Source organism: Sinocyclocheilus anshuiensis, unplaced genomic scaffold (genome assembly GCF_001515605.1).
Source record: "Sinocyclocheilus anshuiensis isolate Anshui unplaced genomic scaffold, SAMN03320099.WGS_v1.1 scaffold86, whole genome shotgun sequence".
Taxonomy (NCBI): Eukaryota; Metazoa; Chordata; class Actinopteri; order Cypriniformes; family Cyprinidae; genus Sinocyclocheilus; species Sinocyclocheilus anshuiensis.
In genome coordinates, this window is record NW_015547662.1 from 2,994,924 (window position 1) to 3,013,585 (window position 18,662).

At 36.5% G+C, this 18,662-nt stretch overlaps 2 protein-coding genes across 9 annotated transcripts in view; one reads left to right on the forward strand and one right to left on the reverse strand.

Moving 5' to 3' along the window:
• Nucleotides 1-18,662, forward strand: part of clockb (clock circadian regulator b) — a 25,032-nt gene continuing 6,370 nt past the window's right edge. Inside the window, exons 1-22 of one of the 8 annotated variants that reach the window (XM_016504662.1) lie at nucleotides 1-347; nucleotides 1,522-1,620; nucleotides 3,676-3,735; nucleotides 5,105-5,253; nucleotides 6,469-6,560; nucleotides 6,764-6,853; nucleotides 6,980-7,097; nucleotides 8,529-8,642; nucleotides 8,782-8,900; nucleotides 9,045-9,127; nucleotides 9,223-9,329; nucleotides 9,415-9,562; nucleotides 9,647-9,722; nucleotides 10,636-10,786; nucleotides 10,885-10,979; nucleotides 11,081-11,182; nucleotides 11,316-11,462; nucleotides 11,550-11,738; nucleotides 12,623-12,726; nucleotides 12,836-13,088; nucleotides 13,352-13,762; nucleotides 14,576-14,798. In XM_016504662.1, the coding sequence (XP_016360148.1) occupies nucleotides 1,610-1,620; nucleotides 3,676-3,735; nucleotides 5,105-5,253; nucleotides 6,469-6,560; nucleotides 6,764-6,853; nucleotides 6,980-7,097; nucleotides 8,529-8,642; nucleotides 8,782-8,900; nucleotides 9,045-9,127; nucleotides 9,223-9,329; nucleotides 9,415-9,562; nucleotides 9,647-9,722; nucleotides 10,636-10,786; nucleotides 10,885-10,979; nucleotides 11,081-11,182; nucleotides 11,316-11,462; nucleotides 11,550-11,738; nucleotides 12,623-12,726; nucleotides 12,836-13,088; nucleotides 13,352-13,531 (2,388 nt within the window). In that variant the 5' untranslated portion in view covers nucleotides 1-347; nucleotides 1,522-1,609 and the 3' untranslated portion in view covers nucleotides 13,532-13,762; nucleotides 14,576-14,798. Of the gene's footprint in view, nucleotides 352-1,521; nucleotides 1,621-2,601; nucleotides 2,712-3,675; nucleotides 3,736-5,104; nucleotides 5,254-6,468; nucleotides 6,561-6,763; nucleotides 6,854-6,979; nucleotides 7,098-8,528; nucleotides 8,643-8,781; nucleotides 8,901-9,044; nucleotides 9,128-9,222; nucleotides 9,330-9,414; nucleotides 9,563-9,646; nucleotides 9,723-10,635; nucleotides 10,787-10,884; nucleotides 10,980-11,080; nucleotides 11,183-11,315; nucleotides 11,463-11,549; nucleotides 11,739-12,622; nucleotides 12,727-12,835; nucleotides 13,089-13,351; nucleotides 14,799-18,662 lie in introns of those variants that run through there. The other 7 variants (XM_016504660.1, XM_016504658.1, XM_016504665.1 and 4 more) reach the window with 7 other exon arrangements.
• kitb (KIT proto-oncogene, receptor tyrosine kinase b) overlaps nucleotides 15,958-18,662 on the reverse strand; it is a 16,268-nt gene continuing 13,563 nt past the window's right edge. The window contains exons 20-21 of the mRNA XM_016504657.1: nucleotides 17,460-17,565; nucleotides 15,958-17,374 (exon numbers count right to left, since the gene is read on the reverse strand). Of these exons, the coding sequence (XP_016360143.1) occupies nucleotides 17,216-17,374; nucleotides 17,460-17,565 (265 nt within the window). The 3' untranslated portion in view covers nucleotides 15,958-17,215. The remainder of the gene's footprint in view (nucleotides 17,375-17,459; nucleotides 17,566-18,662) is intronic.

The following is an 18,662-nucleotide window of genomic DNA, read 5'->3' on the forward strand; positions in this document are numbered from 1 at the left end:
CTACTGCGCATGACTTGGACTGCTCGCGTGAAGTAGGCTTGGCCTAAACGTTTTCATCCTGTTCGAAACCGAAATCGCACTCGCACGGCCGCCGATTTAAGGTAAAAGTCTAAAAGGAGTCCTAACTGCTTATGTATATGGCGTTACGAGCATGAACTGAACGCGTTTGGATTTTGCGGCGATCAGGAGCAGCTTCCGTTCGCCTCGCGTGTCACACTAGGCCCGCTGACCCACATTCGCGAGAGCGCTCGAGGAAGTGCGTGCTTGAAATTCAGCATTGCTTTTCTCGGCGAAGGAGCTCAGATCTGTTCAGGCTCCTGTGTGGAAGTGTGAGAGTGTTTTTTTGGGTAGGTACCAAATTTGTTTATTTTGATAAAGTAGGTAGTTCCGCGATACACATGCTGCTGCTACCCAGAGGTGACAGTGTAAGATTTTGTTAAGTATTGAAAAGTAGTACTGTCTCTTTAAGTTTAGATGTAACAGTTTATGCACTGACGTGACATTTCAGTTTTCATTACGACACACGTTTGGTTTAATTAGGATGTTTTCTCACAACGTCAGCGTCTCTAAGAGGTTTGACAGCCTCATGTAAATGAATGACTGGTATGTTTATTATAACAGCTGTTGTGGTCGCAGTTTAAATGGGTTAAACAGGAATGACGAGCATAATGTTATTTGGATAGCGCTTTATACAATACAGATTGTGTCAAAGCAGCTTTACAGTGTCAAATAGGAAAATAGTTTGTCAGTAATGCAGGAGGACAATATCAAAGAGCCATTTTTTCCAGCTAAAGTCAGTTCATTGTTGATTCAGTTATGTCATCATCCAGTTCAGCCGTCTTCCAATAGTGTCTGTGCAATCAAGCTGACAATGTTGCCAGAAATGAAGTGTCCCCAGTAAGCCAAAGGTGACAGTGGCAAGGAACCAAAACTCCACCGGTGACAGAAATGGAGAAACCAGACTCAGTCGGGGGCCAGTTCTCCTCTGGCCAGATGAAACCAGCATGACGGGGTTTAATTCCAGGCTGCAACGCTGGTCAGATTGTGCAGAGGATTTGTCTGGTTCCCGTGGTCTTGTGCCGATGGTCGTCGAGGTGATGAGGTCTTCGCAGGGGATCTGTCTCTGGGACGCATCTAGTTGACATGGTCTCCTGACAGTCAGGGCTGTTGAGGTCGTCTCTAGGTGCTGATCCACCATCTGGTCTGGATATGGACTGGACCTGAAACTTCAGTAGAGGCTTTTCATTTCTGTAATGACCATGATTAGTTTGATGCAAAGAACTGTGTGACTTTTTGAACCAGCAAGTGAAAATGTATTAAAAGTTGAATATGTCCTATATATGTTTTGTAAAGTAGACTATTTATGCTGAGTTAGCGGTTATGTGGCCCCAAGCTCTGTGTGCCCATCAATTACCTTTCACCTCTGACTGTAGCTACAGTGACCAAAAAGATTCAGAGAAGTAATATTAAACAACACTGTTAATTTGCCATTCAGTTATCTTCTGTTTTGTGTGTACGCAGGCTTTCACAGTTGCAGCTCCTCTTCACCAATGTCTTCCCAATGCATCAGGTTTTCTAACCCCAGACTGATCCATGAGACGGCGTTATCATGAGCTCCAGGTAGAGCTGAAATAATCTTCACATTACACTATCGTTCAAAAAATTGGGGTCAGTAAGATTTTTTTAAGGTTTGGAAAAAAAATTCTCTTATTCTCAACAAGGCTGTGTTTATGTGATAAAAAATACAGTAAAAACTGTAGTGTGGTTGAGTATCATTACAGCTTAAAATTTCTATTGTACTATATTTTAAACTGTAATTTATTTCTGTTATACAAATCAGAATTTTCAGCATCATTACCCCATTCTTCAGTGTCACATGATCCTTCAGAAATCATCCTAATATGCTGAATTGGTGATCAATGTTTAAAAAATGTTGTGCTGCTAATATTTTTGTGGAAACTGTGCTACTTTTTTCAGGATTCTTTGATGAATAGAAAGTTCAGCAATTAAGTTGAAATAGAAATCTTTAATTTCTGTAACATTATACATTTATTTACTGCCATTGATCAATTTAATGCATCCTTGCTGAATTATTAAGGTATTAATTGTTAAAAAAAAAAAAAAGATCTTACTGACCCCAAACTTTTAAACAGTAGTGTACTTCTTCAGAAATAGTAGCACAACAGAAAATGTGGTTTGATATAATTCATGTATCAGAATCAGAATGAGCTTTATTGCCAGGTATGTTTACACATACGAGGAATTTGTCTCTAGGTGCTGATCCACCATCTGGTCTGGATATGGACTGGACCTGAAACTTCAGTAGAGGCTTTTCATTTCTGTAATGACCATGATTAGTTTGATGCAAAGAACTGTGTGACTTTTTGAACCAGCAAGTGAAAATGTATTAAAAGTTGAATATGTCCTATATATGTTTTGTAAAGTAGACTATTTATGCTGAGTTAGCGGTTATGTGGCCCCAAGCTCTGTGTGCCCATCAATTACCTTTCACCTCTGACTGTAGCTACAGTGACCAAAAAGATTCAGAGAAGTAATATTAAACAACACTGTTAATTTGCCATTCAGTTATCTTCTGTTTTGTGTGTACGCAGGCTTTCACAGTTGCAGCTCCTCTTCACCAATGTCTTCCCAATGCATCAGGTTTTCTAACCCCAGACTGATCCATGAGACGGCGTTATCATGAGCTCCAGGTAGAGCTGAAATAATCTTCACATTACACTATCGTTCAAAAAATTGGGGTCAGTAAGATTTTTTTAAGGTTTGGAAAAAAAATTCTCTTATTCTCAACAAGGCTGTGTTTATGTGATAAAAAATACAGTAAAAACTGTAGTGTGGTTGAGTATCATTACAGCTTAAAATTTCTATTGTACTATATTTTAAACTGTAATTTATTTCTGTTATACAAATCAGAATTTTCAGCATCATTACCCCATTCTTCAGTGTCACATGATCCTTCAGAAATCATCCTAATATGCTGAATTGGTGATCAATGTTTAAAAAATGTTGTGCTGCTAATATTTTTGTGGAAACTGTGCTACTTTTTTCAGGATTCTTTGATGAATAGAAAGTTCAGCAATTAAGTTGAAATAGAAATCTTTAATTTCTGTAACATTATACATTTATTTACTGCCATTGATCAATTTAATGCATCCTTGCTGAATTATTAAGGTATTAATTGTTAAAAAAAAAAAAAAGATCTTACTGACCCCAAACTTTTAAACAGTAGTGTACTTCTTCAGAAATAGTAGCACAACAGAAAATGTGGTTTGATATAATTCATGTATCAGAATCAGAATGAGCTTTATTGCCAGGTATGTTTACACATACGAGGAATTTGTTTTCGTGACAGAAGCTTCCACAGTGTAATTCATGCATGCATATGTCAACAACATTCTTATTAAAATGTAATTGCAATTATATTCACATGCATTGTCAGTGTCCCACGTTCTGCATTTACATTTTAAAGGAACTACAGAGGAGTTCGTCTTCAGCCTTAGTCTATTTTTAGAAGTATATGGCTTCTCTGTTTCTCTCTCTCTCTCTGTAGTGATATGCAAAAAAACAAAGAATTCTATTAAATAGACATGTAATTGTTTTGCAGAAAATAAAAATGGTTTTCCATCACTCAGAGAATAAATGTGTGTCCTATTTTAGGGATGATGGTAGTGTTTTTGATGGGCTGATGGAGGAAGAGGGGAAAGATAAGGCGAAAAGGTGAGTTAAATTGCTGATTTTGTTGTTCTGTTTAGGGCTGCACGATTATGACAAAAATCATAATTGTTGATTATTCCTTGAAATTGTAATTGCGATTATTAATTACGATTATCACAATTTACACTGAATGATTTTTATACCATTGTTTGAAGCAACCGCATGCCATATTTTTAGATGAAAATAAACAAGCTGAAAACACTCAAACTAAAAAAACTTTTAATGCTTTTCAATAGTATTAAGCCTCAAATGTGAACTATACATTGGATTTCTTTAAATAAAAAAAAAAGTAAAAATATGCATGGTATTATAATGTTATACTAAACCTAAAACCTAAAATTAAAACAATGGAAAAACCCTAAAGATAAAAAACACATCTTAAGAATGTGAATGATTAATTGCCGCTTTGAACGATTACGTAATTGTGGCGTCCATAATTGTAATTGTGCAGTCCTAATTCTGTTTTATACTTATGAAATATTATCGTAATAGAAATGGGTATAAACGTCATTCAGATCTAATAGTTGTGTTGATGTAGGGCTGCACAATTAATCTAATTTCTAATCGCGATTACAATTATGGATGCCACAATTACGTAATCGTCCAAAGTGGCAATTAATCGTACAAAGTCCACTTATGTTATTCTGCACGCTTAAGATATGTTTTTTTCTTTCTACATGTTATCTTAAGGGGTTTTCCATAGTTTTAGTTTTAGTATAACATTATAATACCATTAATATTTTTATAATTTAAAGAAGAAACCAATCCGATGTATATTTGACATTTGAGGCTTAATACTATAGAAAAGCACTAAAGGTTTTTCAGTTAGAGTGATTTCAGCTTGTTTATTTTCATATAAAAATACAGCATGCAGTTGCATCAAGCAAAGGTATAAACATCATTCAATGTAAATTGTGATAATCGTAATTAATAATCGCAATTACAATTTCAAGGGAATAATCGACAATTATGATTTGTCATAATCGTGCAGCCCTATGTTGATGGAATGGTCCCAAATAGTAGATTACAATAAACATGTTTGTTTTACTTGAAGATTATTATGAGTATTTGTATGTTAAAACCACATTTAACAGGGTTCTCGCATTTTTCAACTTCTCTTATTATGGCTTGTGTTGTTCACTTTTCTCATGAACCATAAAAAAAAACAAAAAAAACAACAGAAAATGTCAACATCATAAACGCATCATAAATCACACTAACTTGATTAAAAGCAGTTTCTCCGGGTTATGCTTGTATGCTTCCACTATTGGTCTAAAGGTTAATGTTTACAGTGAATGTGTTTATCATGAATAAGCATTTTCCAGCCTTGTGTAATGCTTTTTTTTCATGTTTTTATTATCTTCAACCACAGAGTTTCCAGAAATAAGTCAGAGAAGAAAAGGCGAGACCAGTTCAATGTCCTCATTAAAGAACTTGGCACCATGTTGCCCGGAAACACACGCAAGATGGACAAGTCAGCAATATTGCAGAAAAGCATAGACTACCTAAGCAAGCACAAAGGTGAGGCAAAATAATTACTGGAATAATTACAGATCTGCGTTATTGTTTTGTCATTGCATGCATGTGCACAACAGATGTCTGTGATTGGTTTATAATGCTCAACCGCTGTTCCAAAAAAAAAAAAAAACAATTGTTGGCATGTGATTTAGATCTAAGTGGAATTCTGTAATCATCACTTTTCATGATTAATTTATCACAGCCATAATTGTAATCTTGATTAATTATGCAGCTCTACCATCATGCTACTCATGCAGTTTCTGCAGTATGTGCGTTGTGAGCCATATGCTCATTTTCTGTATGCATTGTATACCTGGTTGACCTAAAAAAAAAAAAAAATGCCAGAAGGGTGCTGTATAAATCGCATCATACTGGTACAGAATCTCACAATGCAATGCTTAAACAATATCCTTAAACTCCCACTCCAGATACACAGTTATATCACCACAGTTTTTTTTAATCAGACATTTTAATATTCAAGTTAAATAAAAAAATATAGTTATAACTAGACTTAAAATGCAGTATAATGAGGTCATGTGACAACAAAGCGGCATACTACTGCAGTATTTTCTATGCCACAGGATGTAATATTTCAAACACATCTGGAAAAAAACATACTTTATGAAGCATTGTACTCTTCCTTGATTATTACTATTGTTTATTTGTGTGTAATATTTAATTAGCTGAAACTATTTTGCTATACTATTCCATTCAATGATCCAGTGAAACTCGAATGCTCCTGAGCTAAGTTTCAAGTGTCTCAAGAATGCTTATGAATACTTATGGAATATAATTTCAGTTTTTTTATTTGTAATAAATTTGCATTATCACAAATCAGGTTTTTTTTTTTTTTTTTTTTTGCTTTGTCATTGCAGTGTATAAAATGTAGTTTGTAGTAATTTAAAGCAGTTTAACATAAGGCTGCAACATAAAATGTGAAAAAAATTAAGGGGTAATGAATACTTTCGCAACCCACTGTTTATTTTAAAATCTTTTGAAACCGGAAACAATTCTTTTAAATTGTAATAATATTTCACAATATTACTGTTTTTACTGTCTTTTTCATCAAATAAGTGCAGCCTTGATGAGCAAAGAAACTTTTTTAGAGGTAATGTTTTACCGACCCAAAACTTTTTAAAGGATGTGTAGTCTCTAAGCAACTAAAACCTGCAGATCCTAGAAAGCTGCTTACAGTGAATTGTTTGTGTTCAAATGCAGAAATTGCTGCACAGTCTGAGTCAAGTGAGATCAAGCAGGATTGGAAACCCCTGTTTCTTAGCAATGAGGAGTTTACACAGCTGATGCTAGAGGTAAGATTCTGCTTTGGGGCAATATGAGTGTTTGTATTTGTTTTTCTCTTTCTGTTTCTTCCTGTTGTGAAAGATGTTTCCACTAATAAAAAACATGTGCATCCTCATTCATATTTAATGTTCTTTCATTTTTCACCCACCACTTCTGCATTTTCAGCTCATGGATTGGAGCTGTTTTAGTAATGTGTTTGTGTGTTTTTAAGGCGCTGGATGGGTTCTTCATAGTGATGCTGACAGACGGCAACATCGTTTACATCTCAGAAAGCGTAACCTCCCTACTTGAGCATCTGCCTGTAAGTGAGAGAGGATGTGTGTTTAGTTGGCAGATCGTTTGTAGTCTATTTAAAGATTTCTTTTGGTCTTGGAATTGTTACATTTTATATCTGTCATGTGTTCATATATAATCATGTTTGTTTCAGTCGGACCTGGTGGATCAGAACCTTTTGAACTTTCTTCCATTGGGGGAGCATGAAGAAGTGTATAAAGCGCTGTCATCACACCCAGACATTGAAAACCTCAACTCTGATTACCTCAAATGTGAGTGTCCAACCTCAACCCCCTACCACATATCTGTTCTGCTGTGGTATTTTTGCACTGCTCAATAGGGCTGGGCAATATACCAGTCATTCATGACGATAACTAAGCAACATTGTGAATATTGCATTGCACTCTTCATATGGCCAATAATTGTTTATTTGGTTGTTAAGTTGTCTAAGACTAGTTGTGTGATCCTTTCTTGACTTTCATGTATGAGAGCATTAAAACATGTTTTAACTACATTCCTCATCTCCACTTCAGCAACAAAAAGAGCATTAGAAGTTTGACTGATTGCCTTGTACCATTTTTTTTTTGTGTATTCTATTTTATATTTGTGTTAGTGTTACATATTTATATTTTCGGCTTTCTCTTTCATATTTTTTCAAATTCTTTTTTTTTTTTCTTCTGTTTGCAAAGGCAACATTTCTCATTTTTATTTGTTTTTCATAAATGTATATTTTATTTAAGCTTTATTTCAATTCAAGAAAACTATTTTTATGTTTTAGTTAATTAAAAAAACGAATCTGTGTATATTACATTTGTAAAATAATTAACATTCTTCCTTGTGTTTTGTATTTTTACTTTACTACTTTATTCTTTTTACTTATGTATTAGTAGAATTTACTTTGTCATACTTTTAAACATTTTGGCAACAGTTGTTGTTTGGTTGAAATTATGGTTCATTTAATTTAAAAAAAAAAGCTATTTTAAAGATCATTATTTTGTGTATTTGGTGTAACAGAATATGTTGACATGCTTTAATGTTCAAAAACACATACTTTTTCAAATACTGTACATTATTGTAGGTCCTCTATGCCCCGCCTCTCTCAAACACATCGTTTTCAATAAAGCCCCCTCCTTTGACAAGCGCAGTCTGCTCTGATTGGCCAGCTGACCCAGTGCATTGTGATTGGCCGAACACCACAAGCACGCGTCGGAAAAGTAACACACCTTACCATAATCGCTAGATTCAGCTTTCAAAGTAAATATCAAGACTTATCAAGTAATAATATTTCCACATAGTGACGTAGACATGTGGGGGCGTGTTAGAACGAGCCGTTTTAGGTAGGTGTGGCTGACTCTTAACTTTTATAAAGAATATCTCTTTGGATTTGAGACTTTAGTCTTTGCAACTTTACAGATCTTCTTTATGCACCAAGAGCTTGTAACACTCCAAAGAGAAAGGAAAAATTGAAATCGCATCATATGACCCCTTTAAGTTATTTTAGAGGAAATCAATGAATACGAAGATATAGAGTGAATATTGGTAAAAGAATGAAAGCTTTATCACTCTATAGTCCTGTCCTGCTTCCCACTGAGATGGTAAAAGATTACTCTGTGCAAATGTGTGCTGCCTCAGCATATTTTCACTGTATAAGAATGACTTCAATTTTTATTGTAATGTTCTTTGTTGTTGTTTGTTTGTCTTAGCCAAGAGCCAGTTGGAGTTTTGTTGTCATATACTCAGAGGTTCTGTGGATCCCAAGAAACCGCCGGTGTATGAATATGTCAAGTTTATTGGCAACTTTAAGTCACTCATCAACAGTGAGTGTTTGTTTTTCCTCTCGATTTAGACTGGCTGAGTACTCGACCATATGTTAACTGCATTTGTTACTGCCCAAAGCACAATGTGTGTACTGCCAATCTCTTTTAACACAAATCTCCGCTTTGAATGCTCTCCCAGTGCCTCTTGCAACCCGAAATGGCCTTGAGGGAATTTTGCAGCACTCGTTGCAGCCAGCCTTCGACGATAAAGTCTGCTTTATTGCGACTGTGAGGCTCGCCAAACCCCAATTCATCAAAGTAAGCTGATAATCAATCAGAAAATAGATCTGCGTTACAAGTGCTCTCTCTGAAAGCAGACAGCCATGGGCAAGCATCATAACAAAGCATTACTGACATAAACATTCTGATATTGACCTGTTTGTTGTTATTGATTGTGTACAGGAGATGTGCATGGTGGAGGAGCCCAACAAAGAATTCACGTCTCGACATAGTCTGGAGTGGAAGTTCCTCTTATTAGATCACAGGTTTTCATACTTACTGACAGTATCACTTTCTCTGTGTTTGTAGCTCATCGTCCAGTTTTCATTCAATTAGATGTCTGTGTGTTGTTGTATTACAGAGCACCTCCTATCATTGGCTATATGCCCTTTGAGGTGTTGGGAACGTCAGGCTATGACTATTATCACGTAGATGACTTGCATTTACTGGCCAAATGCCATGAGCATTGTGAGTTTAAAACAAACATATTTTTGAAACTTTCATTTGGCGCCATATTCTTCATATGTCTCTCATATTCTCTGTCTCCTTGCAGTAATGCAGTTTGGAAAAGGGAAATCTTGCTATTATCGCTTTTTAACTAAAGGGCAGCAGTGGATTTGGCTCCAGACTAACTACTACATCACCTATCACCAGTGGAACTCGCGACCAGAGTTTATCGTGTGCACGCACACCGTTGTGAGGTACACAGAGGCACAACTACACCTAACAGAAAGAGACGAATGGTGACTTCAATTATGCTTTTTTTTAATTATTTTTGTCTCTAGTTACGCCGAGGTGCGAGCAGAGCAGAGGAGAGAGATGGGTATAGAAGAATCTCCCCCTGAGCTGACCGGAGACAGGGTGAGATGCTTCTGAGACAGTTACCTCTCAGAAATAGTTCACTGATGTGGTATAATGGACATGCTGTTAAATGGTCAATCTAAAGGAGACTGTGATTACGTTCCTACAGCACAGCTGTGAAAATAACCAGGTCCATTTATCATTGTAAGGTTGTCAGTATTGGTGGTTAACTATGACTGAATGATTAACAGATTCATGTGGGTCTCATTTGTGATAAATTAAATTTCTTTTATAAAAACATAAATTAAGATTTGTTTGTTTTTTAAAGAAATTAATACTTTTATTTAGCAAGAATGCATTGAATCAAAAATCACATTTAAGACATTCACTAAAGATTTACATTTTAAATAAATGTTGTTTTTTAACTTTGTATTCATCAAAGCATCCTGAAAACAATGTATCAAATAAAAGATTTGTATATGAAAGAAAATTTGAGCACCAGATCAGCACGTTAGAATGATTTCTAAAGAATCATGTGACTGAAGACTGGATTTATTGGCTGCTGAAAATTCAGCTTTGCATCACAGGAATAAATTACATTTTAAAATATATTAAAATAGAAAATGCTAATTTTAAATTGCTATAATATTTCACAATATTACTGTATTTTTGATCAAACAAATGCAGCCTGGGTAAGCATAAGAGACTTCCAAAAACATTGAAACTAACTCCTTTTTTAATAGTTGTATTTGTCCTATCTATCTATCTATCTATCTATCTATCAAGAGAGAGCAGATGTGATATATTAATTATATAATCATTTTATTATTTTATAGGCGTTTGTGTATATAACAATAAAATTATTATTTAAATAATGTATCACAATTGCTCTCTATACATCATTCATTGCAAAACAAAACACTGATCAACAGCTACACCACGGATGTTTCTTAATTTTCCTCTCTCTCTGCAGCAGTGTCAGATTTCTGGCTCTGAAGCGCAGTTAAACTCCTCCAGACTGAAGGAGGTTCTGGAGCGTTTCAGTAACAGTCGCTCACCCTCCACCTCCTCAAGGAGCTCCCGCAAGTCCTCGCACACCGCCGTCTCTGACAACACCTGCACCTGTAAGCATGACAAACAGAACCAAACGTGAGCTTTTCTATTGTGTTTTCTTGATTTTTGTGCCCGTTTAAAGCTCTTCATATCTCTTTGATTTCCTCAGCAACTCCCTCTAAACTACAGATGGATGTGAGCACTCCACCCCGGCCCACCACTGTTGATATGACATCCCAACGTCGTTCCTCTGTCAGCACCCAGGTGAGACTTGCGTCTTCATCAACGTCAACACTTGGCTTTAGTTACAAAACATTCCTATCTTAGCAGCTGGTTAATGACGGCGGTCTTATTTGTTTTGATAGTCCGTGAGTTCTCAGAACACAAATCAGACTGGATCTCCGGTCCAAACCAGCCAACAACAACAACATCCTCCGCCACAGCAGCAGGTTCAACCTAACGCCCTGGTGAGAATCATTTTGTTTTGTTTTTAGTGTTTTGTCCAATAGATCAGGTAAGCCACCATTTAAGTTATTTAATTTAGATTTTTTTTTCCCCATGACACCATAATGTTTCTTTTTCTATGCTTTCTGAATGTAGTTCTCTGTGCAGTTGAACGCAATGCAGCACCTGAAGGACCAGTTGGAGCAGAGGACGCGCATGATCGAAGCTAACATTCAGAAACAGCAGGAGGAACTGAGGCAGATTCATGAGCAGCTCCAGAGGGTGCAGGGACAAGGCACTCAGGTACACACATGCAACTGTGTGAGTATTGGTATTGGCAGATTTGTTGTCATGGAAACTAAAGCATGTGATTGAAATGGTGTCTTTTAGATGATACTGCAGCAGTCGGGTGGTGGACTTAGTGTACAGTTGCCGCAAGTTGGAGGAGCACGGACTAACATTTTAGGGGTTGGAGCACAGACTGGGGTCGTAACTATACAGGGCCAAAATGTGACGAGTACAGCACAGAGTGGAACTGTCCCACAGCAACAGAATGTACAGGGCTCTTCTGTTACACAGGTGAGTATCAGTCATTTTTCCAGTTAGGGGTGTAAATATTTGCTCTGACAACCATTTGATTTTAATTCTTTATTAAACAATGTTGAAATATGAATTTTGGTCTCAGTTCAGTTTTTCAGTTTTAGTCAATTCAAGTCTTTCTTTAAAATGTATAGGATATGTGTACTACCATTCAAAGGTTTGAGGTTGGTAAAAGTTTCTGAAAGAAGTCTCTTATGCTCACCATGGTTGCATTTATTTAATTAAAAGCAGTAATATTGGGAAATATTATTACAATGTAAAATGACAGTTTTCTATTTGATTATATTCTAATATGTAATTCATTCCTGTGATGGCTAAGCTGAATTTTACTGTAGTCTTCAGTGTCACATGATCCTTCAGAAATCATTCTAATATGCTGATTTGCTGCTCAAGAAACATTTCTTATTATCAATGTTAAAAACAGTTGTACTGCTTAATATTTTTGTGGAAACTGATGCATTTTTTCTGGATTCTTTGATGGATCGAAAGTTAAAAAGAACAGCATTTATTTGAAATGGAAATTCAAAATATTTATTGATCAGGTGAATAAAATTATTACTTAAAAAAAAGTCATACTGACCCCCAACTTTTGTACGGTAGTGTATATACATATATAACATTAATTATATGATTTTTAAATCAAATCTATTGCAGTTAGTTTTAAAACAGAGCTTGATTGACAGTTGTTAACATTACAGAATTGACTGCAGATAACCAGTACCTTTAGTTGTGTATTGTCTAGAAGTTTTTTTTTTTAAAGCCCATTAACAATGACATAATGTCTTGTTCTCCACTTCATATGGTGACATCATCTAAATGAATGACATAATTTTGTCTCTCTCTCTCTCATTCTTTTTCCTCAGCCTGTATATAATACCATGATGATCAGCCAGCCTGCCAATGCCAATGTTGTGCAGATACCCAGCAGTCTGGCACCAAGAATCAATGAGGGCAATGCAATAAACAGGTACATGTCTTTTTCCTCATCTCTCTTTCCCAGGACACCTTCTACAATATTATTATTATTAATTAATGACTTAAATATTTTTTTCATTGTCTTGCTCTGTCACTCTCAGGTTTCCTGCCGGGCAGCAGGTGGTCACTAAGATTGTGACGGCTCCAATGGCATGTGGTGCTGTCATGGTACCCACAACAATGTTTATGGGTCAGGTGGTGACAGCTTACAGCCCGTTTCCACAGCAACAAGGTCAGACACAGACCATAGCACTGCAGACTCAGTCAACAGCGCCTGCAGAACAACAGGCTCAAGCTGCCACGTTACATACGAGTCAACAGCAGGGGGCGATGCAGCAGCAACCGTTTTTACAGGTAACAAAGCATGCACATAGTTTCATTTTGAGTCTATTCAGTGGTCACCACTTTGGTATGCATTGGTATGCATCACCACGTGACATTCTACATAGTCTTCATAGTCTAGTTGACAAGCCTAAGTTGACCAAGAAGGTCAAAAAGATACTGGGTCAAACTCAATACTGTCAGCTGATAAATCCATCAAAACCAGTGCTTCTCAGCTCTAAACAAACAAAAAAAACATTTTACTTGTATCTGATTTTCTGCTATGTATTTGTCAGAGCACACACCTTCTCCATGGCAACCAGTCCACACAACTGATCCTGCAGGCTTTCCCTATTCAGCAGCAAGGTACATTTCCTCCATCACAACAGCAGCAGCAACTGAAACCACAGACTCAAAAACAGCAGAAAACAACCCCCTCTCTTCAGACGGACAGCACTAGTGCCCAATCTCAGTAACAGGGATGAACACAACGGCCAATTAGATGGAGGAGCCATCTCACATATTCGCTTCTAGGATTTTATTGGTGCTGTATATAATTTGAAAGCTCTATGCTAAAACAGCTCTTCCTGGCAGCATCTTAGAAGCTTTTATGACAAGGAACTCCCTCAACATGGCAGCTGCATGGAACACAACACCACCAGATGGACGCTGTGGCAACCGTGCGGAGCCTTTCACCGAACCAACAGGTGGTTGCCAAACTCATTATTTATTTCAACAACAGAGAGCATAGGATTGCTAGCCTTTGCATGGTCTTTGCCAAACAGAAAACCCTGTTCTCAGTCTTTCACTGTAAACAGTCCAAAGAACAGTGTTTTTCTGTAGTCTCATGTACTATACCGTGTAAAAACACAACCGTAAAGGAACAAAGCAAGATACTGAATATTTTATATGCTGCATGAAAAGTGTAAACTTTCATTTGTAATTCCAGCTTTAGGATTTACATTGAGTATTATTTTAATTTGAACGTTTTTATATTGTGTGTATAGTGATGCTTTCTATGTTTAACCCTTACCTGACAATGGTCTCTTCACGTATAGTTAGTGTGCGTCATAGTTTGTTCTGGAGGTTTTTCTGAGGCACTAGTTTTTTGGGAAATTATTATACCCCTAGTCTCTGACGTACACAAAAACCCGCCCACTTTAAGTTTATTTCTAATTATCGCAGACATTTGATGCAGAAGAATCAAATTTAATAGTTTTTAAGTAGCAAATTTAAGCTACTTTGTTTAAAAACTATCTACTTCCAATTTTTGTTGAATGTTAATTTGCTTTTTAGTCATAGTAGTCCACTAAAAAGTTTTTGTGCACCTTTCCCCTTACTTTTAGCACTTATTGTGTTCATACACACTAAAATAGTCCTTCCTTCTAATAATGGTCTTTTAAGTTAGTTTGTGTGTGTGTGTGTGTGCATGGACGGTACGTGTATTTCTCAGACGAGAATGACACGCCTTGAATAAGCTTTCAAATCCTCATTCATAAATGCTTTGTTCTCCCTCATAGTTTTGGGAGCTATGCAAGAAGCCACATCCAGGGCACAGCATTTCTATACGTGTGACTGAGGACGGTCTGGAGTACTGTGGATCTTTTAAATCCCATTTTCAGGAAAAGAATGATTATACCGTCCTCTTCCTAGTTTGATTTCCAAAGTTGTAATTCAAACCGAAGCAGGGTTATTGTGCAGATGTAGAGTCTTAAAGTTAAGAGTGATCTTCCTTTTGTGTGTGTCAGCGATGACCAATCAGTTCTTGCGTTGCAGTATCTAAGCATTCTAGATGTTTCCCCATTGGCTTGTTGTCTATATACCTCAGAAATGGTTTTATATATGAAGTATTCAAAGCAATTTTATTTTCATATGGCAAAAGACTTCCTTGTTAAACAGTATTGCTGTGTATAGACCGGTAACACTGTTAAAAGACGAGTTAGAGCTAAAAGGTATATGGAAACTGAAAAAGTTTTTGATATTGTTGACTTTTGGAATTCCAAAAGTTGAGATTCCCATAAAGTAGATGCCCACCTTTCCCTTATCTGTCCAATTCTCTTTCATAGTGTTGTGTTGTGCGTTTCATAAGATTTTACTGTGCACTGAAACCCTCAATTGTGTTGTTGTTACTGAACCAATGTTTGTCATAGTGTGTGCAATCAAAAATTACTTTAAAATTTCCTCCCCAAAAAAGCTGCTGACAGGTTGAAGAGAGAACTGAACTGATTAGGACCCTGAACATTTTAACCTTCTGTATCCAAATATATATATTTTTTTTTTTTTTTTTGCTGTATGCAACCAAAAGATTGTGCACTTTCAGAATATGATGGTTATTTGGTTGTAGCCCCAGACACAAGTCAAATAAACAAGTCTTAAGGTGTTTAACCATAAAATGTGTTTATTTTGTTCATATTGAATTGCTGTGCACTTCAGTACAAAACCTTGTTACCGCAAAGAACTGCTTGCAGATCATTTTACCTTCAGTGTTCATTTGTAGGAACTATCCTCTTGTCAGTTTACCAAAAACCAATCATTTTCTCTCTACAATATTCAATCTTGAAACAAAGCAAACCATGTTATTCACATTCTCTACTAAAATGTCTGCTTCAAGAGTTGCAAGAGTTTGTTTTATTGTATTTATAAGGTGACGTATTTTGCTGATTACATTACTAAATGGAATTGCCAAAATAATGACGTTTACAAACCGGTTTCTGAACGCTCCTGTTGTCTCTCATTGGCCAGACAAACAGATAGTCCGTCATTGGCCAGACAAACAGATAGTCCCATCCAAAATTTACACCATTGGTTGAGCTAGTTCAGATGGTCCAAATTAGAAGCGGGATATTGAAACAAATGCCATTGATTTTATTATCAAAACATTGCATAGCTTTTAAGGAATTGCACAAACAATTCATACAATAGATCCTTTACATTTTTGATTTTCATTTTTATTCCATATAAAAACAGTCACATCATTCCCTACTGGCCTTTTTCGTCTGACATAACACTCTAAAAGTTGAAAAAATAGCTGACACATCAGATATTTACAGAGTCAAATCTCATAGCAGTTATTTGTCTGTCAACATTCAAAAACATTCTTTTTGAGACCAACATTCCATCCTTCAAACATGGTTTAGTTGGCTGGATTCATTTTGGAATAACTTAGTATAAACTTTGGATATCTACTGGAATAATTAGCTTGTTAATAGCAGATGTCTGATATGTTTATCATCTTTTAAGCATGCTTAGAGAACAAAATCTTATGTTTTATGCCAGCTAATGTAGCCAAGTTAGCCGCATTTAAAGAATGGAACCTAGTCAGTTATTACAAGAAACAATGTACAATCCAAATATGATTCTCTCATTGCACAGCAACAAACTTTTTACTTATACATATTCATATTCGTATATACATATTCAACCGCTCAAATGTTCAATTCCAAATTCAAACAAAATTGCCAAAAAAACAATGTAGACACATCCTAGGTTTTTTTCCACTGGTAGTAAATATGACCGTTATACCAGTAAGTACAACTTGAAGTTGAGATGGGGATCTCATAGATACAATAATGCATTATAACATTCACTTGAGAGTAATCACATGCTGAAAACAGTAGATGCATGAACAAGAACCTTAATGTATTGGTATTAAGTGCTTCAGATAGTCACGCATTAAAAAGGACTTGCCTTGGGTTTAGTATCATTACCACTTACTGTTCGGTCAAGATGTACTTGCAGTTGTTCACCCGGTCAAAGACAAAAGATACACGACATCATCACAGAGTCACTACACAATGATGTCATAAGTAGAGCTGGTCATTTATCTGATGAGGTAACATTAGGTTCTACATCTAAATGCTTGCCTGACCATGGTAGCTGTTCATGCACTCAAAATACCATGTAGATCAATACCATAAAATGGAGCCCAGCTGCATTTAGAAAAATACTTTTAACAGTTACATGGCTGGACATGCTGTATCTTGAGTAATCTGAAATATAATGGAAGACAAGGCTAATGGAGTTGCATTGAGAGCCAAACAAAGAGCAGGAGATGCTCTTAAATGCCACAGTTAAAGTTAAAACTTAAATGGAAGATAAGGCTTTTAGGTCAAACATATTGAGATAATGATTTTGAGGCAAAACAAAGAACGAGACGGCGTTTATATGCTCTGATGTTCCAGAAAAACATCATTCGTTGCCTGCAGGAGGGGTTGAGTTGAGGCTGTCGAGCTGCCCACAGAACTCAGCCTTTGTGCCCTCTGCAGGTCTGGAGGAACAAACACCTCACAGCTACCACTAGTGCTGAGATTCAAGTAATCCTGCAAGACAATTACAAACCTGTAGTAACTGAAGAAACTGGTTCAATGCAAGCATTTTTTTGATCTGAGCTGAGCCAAAACGTACGTGTTCGGTGGTTTCTGACAGCAGGAGTTCAGTCCTTTCCACCAGTTTCTTGAAGGTTGGTCTCTTCAGAGGGTCAGCACTCCAACACCATCTCATCACCTCATAACTGAAAAACACATACACAAATGCCTCGTATCATTCACATCAGGCATAGAAATATAATGCCATTCAAAATTTTGGGGTCAGTATTATTTTTTTGTTTTTGAAATTAATACTTTCAGCAAAGATACAAATAATTTGTTATAAAAGATTTAAATTTCAAATAAAGACTCTCCTTTCGAACTTTGAATTCATGAAAGAATACAAAAAAAAATGTAGCATGGTTTCCACAAAATATTTTGCAGTGCAATTGATAATATGTAATGTTACTTGAGCACCAATTCAGCAATAAGAATGATTTCTGAAGGATCATGTGACACTGAAGACTGGAGTAATGATGCTGAAAATTCAGCTTTGTATGGAAGTCTGTTTCTGCCACATAACAGAAAAAATCAAAAAGATAATTGCAACTTTTTATCTCACAATTTGGACTTATGTTATTCTGAGAAAATTGTGAGAGAAACTCAGAATTTTACAACTTTTGTAAAAAGTTTACATCTCACAATTCTGCGTTTATATCTGAAATTATGACTTTTTTCCTGCATGCCATTAAAGGTGGGGTAAGCGATTTTTCAAAAACACTTTAGAAAACTGATTCGGGCCGAGTAGCAAAAAGGGGCATGTCTACTCCTGATGTGGAGGAGAGAACGTTCAGTCCAAGCCGAGCGACAGAAAGATAGAGATGGCGGATAAAAAACAAAAGAGGAAAACGTCTGCGGAACAAAAGAAGGCTTAAGGCAAGAAGTAGGACCCGTGTAAATAATGGATCAGCTTTCCAGCGCTGGAGAGAACTCAAAGAGCGGAAGGCCTGCGATCGGACGCCGAGGTTGCTTTGTTTCTTCTCGATAGGTGAGTAACCGTGTCTGCGCCGCAACAGCTGAAGTCTGTCTAGTACAGTGGACGCGACAAAGCGACCGTTGAAAATCATTTGAAATTTGTGTCAATACGTCATGAATAGAACGCAGCAGCAGTTTTTCTGTCTGGGATTTGTCGTGTCGCGCCACATCCAGTGTAGACCATAGATATGTATTTATATCTATGGTGTAGACAGCATCACTGATTATAATGAGTTCTATAGTATTTTGTCGTGCTGCGCCACTCGCG